The sequence below is a fragment of the Dendrobium catenatum genome, unplaced genomic scaffold, assembly GCF_001605985.2.
Source record: "Dendrobium catenatum unplaced genomic scaffold, ASM160598v2 fragScaff_scaffold_1348, whole genome shotgun sequence".
Lineage (NCBI taxonomy): Eukaryota > Viridiplantae > Streptophyta > Magnoliopsida > Asparagales > Orchidaceae > Dendrobium > Dendrobium catenatum.
In genome coordinates, this window is record NW_021319810.1 from 101,078 (window position 1) to 108,312 (window position 7,235).

General features: G+C 36.8%; 1 protein-coding gene across 1 annotated transcript; it reads left to right on the forward strand.

Moving 5' to 3' along the window:
- The first annotated feature begins 4,809 nt into the window (after positions 1-4,809).
- On the forward strand, positions 4,810-5,905 carry LOC110106761 (calcium uniporter protein 2, mitochondrial-like). The gene is made up of 2 exons (XM_020836752.2): positions 4,810-5,313; positions 5,400-5,905. Exons 1-2 carry the CDS (start codon positions 4,810-4,812, stop codon positions 5,868-5,870), a joined length of 975 nt encoding a protein of 324 aa, XP_020692411.2. The 3' UTR covers positions 5,871-5,905.
- Positions 5,906-7,235: the final 1,330 nt, after the last annotated feature.

A 7,235-nucleotide genomic window follows, 5' to 3' on the forward strand; every position in this document is an offset into this window, starting at 1 on the left:
GTTAACCGCGGTCCAATCATCGCCATCTTAATATTATCATGCACACTATATCATGGTAGCGACCATACTACTATCGAATGTGGCACGTGTCGTAGTCAGCTGCCGAAGCATGTGGGTATGTAGGAACCAACTCGGCCCCAAAATTTGACTGATTCATTTGGTTCAAAGGTCAACATGAGTCAAATTTGTGTGATTTCATTGTCGTTTATGACAAGCAGATCTGCTGACGGTATTTTTGTAATTTTGTATTTACTTTGATAAGTTCAATTTCTGAATTTTTCATTATTTACATTGACAAAACGCAGTCCAGCTTTGCAAATTCGTTATTTTCATTAGAGCTAAGTGCGTGTCGCCAATGCTCCACGCCGACAGGTCTTGACGTTTTGTTCGGTCGTGCGAAAATTTAATTGAATTTACGTCCAGGTTCAATGAATCTGTTCCCCGACGAGCTCCCCGTGAACTTTTATAAATTTATTTTGGGAGATTTACATACATACCACTTAATATTATGCTATTTACATATTTAACATCTAAAATTATAATATTACATACATACCACCCATAGTTCATTTTCATATCAAATATGAGTGGTAGAAATGAAATATATGAGTGGTAGGAAAGAAATGTAAGTGGTATATTTGATATTAAAATAATATAGGGTGGTATTCATGTAATATTAAAGTTTTAAGTGTTAGATATGTAAATAGGATGTTATAAAGTAGTATGTATGTAAATTTCCCAAGTTGTTATTATATTTTTCATGTACTTATCTCATGGTTGAATTTTTAAAAGGGGATTTATGCTTATCGTATTTAAGAATAGGATATTTAAAAAAAAAAAAAAAGCTAGTGGCCCCACACACGGGCGACTGGATCAAGTCGCCGTTGCTGGGCGACTGGATCAAGTCGCCCTACCCTGAGTCGACTTGCAGCAATTTGAATGCAAACATTTCTTATTACTTCTTAAACTAATTTTCTAATTACTTTTGAAAGCAACTTTTTGGTGTAAAAATTTCTAATTTATTTTTTTTTAACTAGAAAAGCTTCTTTAAAAAGTAGAAAAAAAACTGCCCCAAATAAAACCTTAATATTTTTGGGATGCAAAAAATCCATATTTTGTGAAAATTTTGTGTTTGATAGATATTTATAATGTAAAATAAGAGTATTCAATTTAGGATGTTTATTTAAGAAAAAAATTAATCTTACACAATAACTCAAATTTAATCATAATTAATTTTATAGTTATTAAATTTGTTTTGAGATTGGTGCAAAATTAAAATTTTAATCATTAATCACATGTTACACTAACCTTAAAATAAATTTATTGATGGTAAATTATGATGTAATTTATATCAGTTTATTTTCATTCATTTTTTCTTGTTATTTTAGAAGTATTTTTTTTCTTTAAATATGATTAAATTAAATAAATTTACTGAAAACCTAGAGCTTGTGGGCGGCTCTGACAATAATAAGGATAGTGGATAGCAAGAATTTATGTTTTGGAAGAGCCAAAAAAAAGAAAAGCTTAAATATATTAAATATTATGGATAGAAAGATTTAAAAATATTAAATTTAATTAATATTGAAATTAAAATTAAAATTCTCATAATAGAGTGCTTTAAAGTTCAAAAAATAAAATGATAGGATTTAAATTAAGGCTTCGTTTGGGATGATTTTCTTACTGCTTCTTAACAAAAAAAAAATGATAGGATTTAAATTAAGGCTTCGTTTGGGATGATTTTCTTACTGCTTCTTAAAACAGATTTCTAGTAAAAAACTGCTTTAAGAAACAGTAAGAAAGTCGTCCCAAATGAAGTCTTCTTAAAGCAGCTTTTTAGTACAAAAAATTTAATTTTTGTAATAAAAAGCTAATTTAACAAGCAACAAAAAAATCGTCCCAAACGAAGCATAAATCTTGCTTAAAATTTCCTAAAATACACTATCAAACAATCTCTTATGCTCCAATACCCAAATAATAATAATAATAAGAACTCTTTTTTTTGTTATAAAAGGTGAGCATCATAGCATGGTTTAAATAAAAATTAACAAAATAGTGTATCCTAACTTTGGCTTATGTAAAAATAAAAAAAAAAATAAAAAAAAAAGCTTCCAACCAATCATTTAGGATCCATTTTAGATGGCTCCAATTTTTTATAAAAGTTATTAGCAGCTTTCTTTAAAGCAGCAGCAGAAAGTTTTTTTTTTTGGACAGGGAGTATCGGCCTTCGGCCACTAATCTCCCCGGTCGACTTAGCGGACTACCCACATCAATTCGCCCGGGCCAACACTTAAGGCTTTCGTGGCCGCCCATGGGAATCGAACCCGAGACCTAGGCTTTGCCAAGGAGGTTCTTTCCCACACGAGCTAAGCCACAGTGGGTAGCAGCAGAAAGTAGCTTCCTAGAAAAAAAATAATGATAAAATAAGAACTATGGTTCCTATCTAAAAAGTATAGTAAGTACTATTTTATAAAACAACTTGTTAGATCAAAAGTTTTTGGAAAAAAAATTATACTAAAAATTTATTTTATAAAACACTAAAAAAAATGTCACAAATAAAACATTAATATATTTGAGATGTAATGAGAAGTTGAAGGTCATTCACTTGTTGGCCTAATAATGGGTGAAACAAAAATTATCCAAAATATTTTGATTATATTTTTGGTCACCAAGAATTTTAAATTATTGAATATAATTTGCAATAATAATAATAATATGAAATTTATTTATATATTTGATATGTCACTAAAAAACACTTTGATCGGGCACGAATCTCAATATAAATATGAATATGAAATTTCTAAAAGTAAAATTGGAATCATCCAAGCTTTGATTTCAACAAACATATAGTCGAATTGAACATCTCGAAGAGATGGATCCAATGACACCAAAGTCAATCTAAAATGAACATAAATCAAGGGTCCAAAATATATTTGAAGGGTTCAAAGCATTAATTCGGTAACCAAATGATCGTCGAATATGGCTAAGATTAATCCAACGAGCCTAAGATCGCATAATTCTGACAACATTCGGGCACTCAAATGTCTAATAAACTCTCCACAATCAAGGGGATCAATATGAGTCATCCGTTGAAACACTCTCAACATGCTCTCGGTCTTCTCTATATTTACGTGGCATGCCACTCTAAAAAAACTATAAATAAACATGAGGGGGGAGGGGATGGCGAAGAAGAAGAAAATTTGGGGAGCTCTCATGCCACCAACTGTCGGCGTAGTTCTTCCTAACCGTCGCTAAAGTTCTTCCCGACTGTCGCTGGAGTTCTTCCCATCCACCATTGGAGTTCTTCCCAATCGCCACCGAATTTCTTCATGAACGCTGCTGGAGTTCTTCTCTACGAAAGCCGGACTTTCGCCCGTTCATCGACCATCATTGGACTTCCGCCTATTCATCAGTTGCAGTCAGATCTTTTCCCAACCACCGGTCGTCGCTAAACATTCGTTCGTTCTTTGATTTTTGCCAAAACTCTTCTTGGATGCTATTAACATCGTATCTCCTCCCAAATATCATTACTCACCAACTACGGTCTCTATGACCACCGTAGCCGGACTACGATTCTTCCGACCTCCATAGCCCGACTTTTTTGGCATGTTTGACAAACAATGCCAGACTACGGTCTCTATGAACACTGTCGCCCGACTTCGATTCTTTCGTCCTCCATCGTATGCCATTTACGATCTCTCCGACCATCAGTGCCAAACTATGGAATCTATGACCACCGTTCCCTAATTACCATTCTTCTGATCTCCATCGCCCGCTATTTACAGTGTCTCTGACTATTAATGTCAGACTACAATCTCTATGACCACCATCGTCTAACTACGATTCTTTCGATCTCCATAGCCCATCCTTTATAGTCTCTCCGACCATCAATGTCAGACTACTGTCTCTACGACCACCATCGCCCAACTCTTATTCTTCTGACCTTCATTATCTATCGTTTATGGTCTCTCCAACCATCAGTACTAAACTATGGTCTCTATAACCACAGTCACCCGGCTACAGTTCTTCCGACCTCCATCGCATGACTTTTACGTCTCTCCAACCATTTGTGCTACACTACGGTTTCTACGACCACCATCGTTCGACTACAGTTCTTCTGACCTCAATCGTCCATCATTTACGATCTCTTCAACCATTAATGCCAGACTACAGTCCTTCCGACCTCCATCGTCTGCCGACTACGATTCTTTCTACCACTTTGCTTGCCGACTACACCCTTCAACTAACATCGTCCAACAATTGTGATTCAGCCAGCTCAATGAATAAACCAACTCTTATTCTTCCAACTCCCACCATGTAATACATTGTACATAGATGTATATGGGCCACATTGAATAAAGGATTTCCTCCTAAGAAGGGCTTCATTTGTAATCAACTACAAACACTAGTGAATTCATTCAAATTGGACAATGCCCCATAGTTTTCCCTCATTTTTAGAGGTTTCCACATAAAAATTCTGATGTCTCTTATAAACTTATTTATATATTTGTGCGTTGGATCTTGGTTTAAGACTAGGATGTTAAACTTTATATTTCTGTGCCACCGCAAATTTTTTAGGATGCAATAGTATTACACTTATTCTAAAATTTATCAATTACTAATTTTTCATTATGACATTATAATATAAAATGTTTATTGAAGAAAGTTGAGGGAGAGAGATCAAAATGCCAGCTCAATCTTCTCTCATCCCATGAAACGGCTCCGAGGGCAAAACGGGTAATTCGTACCTTGTTAGCTAAATATAAATTGGTAAGCTTCCTTTGTACTCCATGAGCTTGACATTCCAGTCCAATGGCGCTCAGCAGAAGCCGAGCTCATCACTTCCTAGGTTTGGCAAAGGCCAACTCTTCCCTGTCCCATATCCTCTGCTCCGCCCCCGCGCCGGATCAATCTCCTCGCCATCTCCACCGGATTCTCCAACGCCGGACAAATGTCAGGCCGGCGCTTTGGCCGGATCGTTGCACTGATCTGCCGGTTGGAGATAAACTCATCGATAAGATATGGGGACTCAACGCCGGCCGAATCCGTCTCTACCTGATCTCGCAGTCGCTGCCGTCGATTGCTTGCGAGACAACGGAGACAGAGGTGAAGAAGGTACTTAAGATTTCGCAGATGGAGGCGGTGAGATCGCGGCTGAGCGCGACTCCGCGGAGCTCCATCTTTTACTCCGAATTCCTTCGCATCTGCCGCAAACAATCAAATACGGACGAAACTGCATCAGCGATCGCGCAATCTCTCGAAGAATCTGCTGATGTTATTGCCTTGGGAAATCTCGTCTTCCTTCGTCCTGGTGAGGTAATAATATTTCACATGCCCCAATAAGGAATTCAATTTTCCCGCCAAATATCTGGTTCCGATCTCGCTTCATTTCTTTCTTTCAGATATTGAAAGATATCGGGAGGGTACTCCCACCACAGCTCAACAACCATGAGCAGAGGATCATGAAGGAATTGAAGGAGATGGAGGCGAAGAAGGCGGAGATAGACAGTAAGGCGGCCGCTGGCGTGCGGCGGGAGCTCTGGTGTGGGCTAGGGTTTCTACTGGCTCAAACGCTTGGATTCTTCAGGCTCACATTCTGGGAACTCTCATGGGATGTAATGGAGCCGGTTTGCTTCTTTATGACTTCCATCTACTTCACGGCGGGCTATGGCTTCTTCCTCAAGACATCGAGAGACCCTTCCTTTGAAGGCTTCTTCGAAACCCGATTTGCTGCGAAGCAGAAACGATTATTGAGGGATTCGAATTTTGATTTAAGAAGGTTTGATGAGCTCAAACAGGAAGCCAGCTTTTCTCCACTTTCAAATGAACGGGTTTCTGCTGGAACAAATTTTAAAAATATTTATCAATATTAAATTTTTTTATTTAATTTGGCATCTTAAAAAAAAGATTTACATATATACCACTTTATTTCATGTTGTTTATAACAGCTAAAATTTTAATATTGCTTGCCTACTATATATATAGAACAAATATGAGTGTATGAAATGTATTATTGAAATTTATAGGGCGGTATGAGTGGTAAGAATGAAATATATGAGTGATATATTTGATATTAAAATTTTATGAGTGGTAGGAATATAATATTAATTTTGGGTGTTAGATATTTCAATAGCATTAAATACAATGGTATGTATGTAAATCTCCCAAATAAAAATCTTGTTGTTGTTTGAAAACACGACTTACTTGGGCCTTTTGTTAGTGTGGACCTTATGAATTGCGCTTCAAAACTATAGCTAGTTGTTTGTTGGACAATCAATTTTTATGAATTGGAGGTTACCTTTTTAAGCAACTTGTTTTATTCATGATTATTTTTTAATTAAAGATCACAAAATATTTGTGCAAATAATAATAATCTTGTTGCGTCTTGAAATATTCATGTCGATAGAGAAATATAAAGTTTAACGTTTAAGCTTTGTACGAAGATCCATGACACAATCATATAAAAGAGAGGGTGTAACATTCATAAGAGACATCTGAGTTTTTATGTGGAAACCCTTGAAAAGGAAGAAAAATCACGGGGCCTGATCCAATTTGAATGAATCCACTAGTGTTTACAGCCGATTACAACAGAGGCCCTTCCTTAGGGGAAGGCCTTGACTTAATGTAGAAAATATACATCATATAGTGCATTACATGATGAGAATTGGAAGAATTAAGTATTAATATGTTCATTTGGTCGGCGGGACTATAGTTGGCAGGCGACAGAGGTCAGAAAGATTATAATCATGTAACAATGATCTGAAGGATCGTAGTTGTCGGACCACGATGGTCGGAAAGGCCATTGTTAGTCGATGGAGGTAAGAAGGACCATAATAAGTGGATGACGAAGGTCGAAAGGATCGTAGTCTGATGACTGAGGTCGGAAGGACCTTAATCAGGTGACAGGGGTTGGAAGTTTCGTAGTCGATGGGCAACAATGGTCAGAAAGACCATTGTCTTGTGACGGGGGTCAAAAAGATTGTAATCGACGAGCAACAGTGGTTAGAAAGATCTTTATCTAGCGACGAAGTTCGGAAGGATTTTAGTCGGTGGGTGATAGTGGTCAGAAAAAGTTTGTTGTCTAGCGACGGAGGTCAGAAGGACCATAGTTTGTGGGAAATAATGGTTAGATAGATCATTGTTTGACTACGGAGGTCGAAAGGACAGTAGTATAGCGACGTTGAAAATACCATAATCTAATGATGGAGGTTTGAAAGTCTGTAATCGACGGGCAACAG

Excerpts from the sequence above, each read along its gene's own strand:
- LOC110106761 (XM_020836752.2), top strand. The coding sequence starts at position 4,810 with ATGGCGCTCAGCAGAAGCCGAGCTCATCACTTCCTAGGTTTGGCAAAG. Across the intron at positions 5,314-5,399 it reads TCTTCCTTCGTCCTGGTGAG|ATATTGAAAGATATCGGGAG; the intron begins GTAATAATATTT and ends TCTTTCTTTCAG.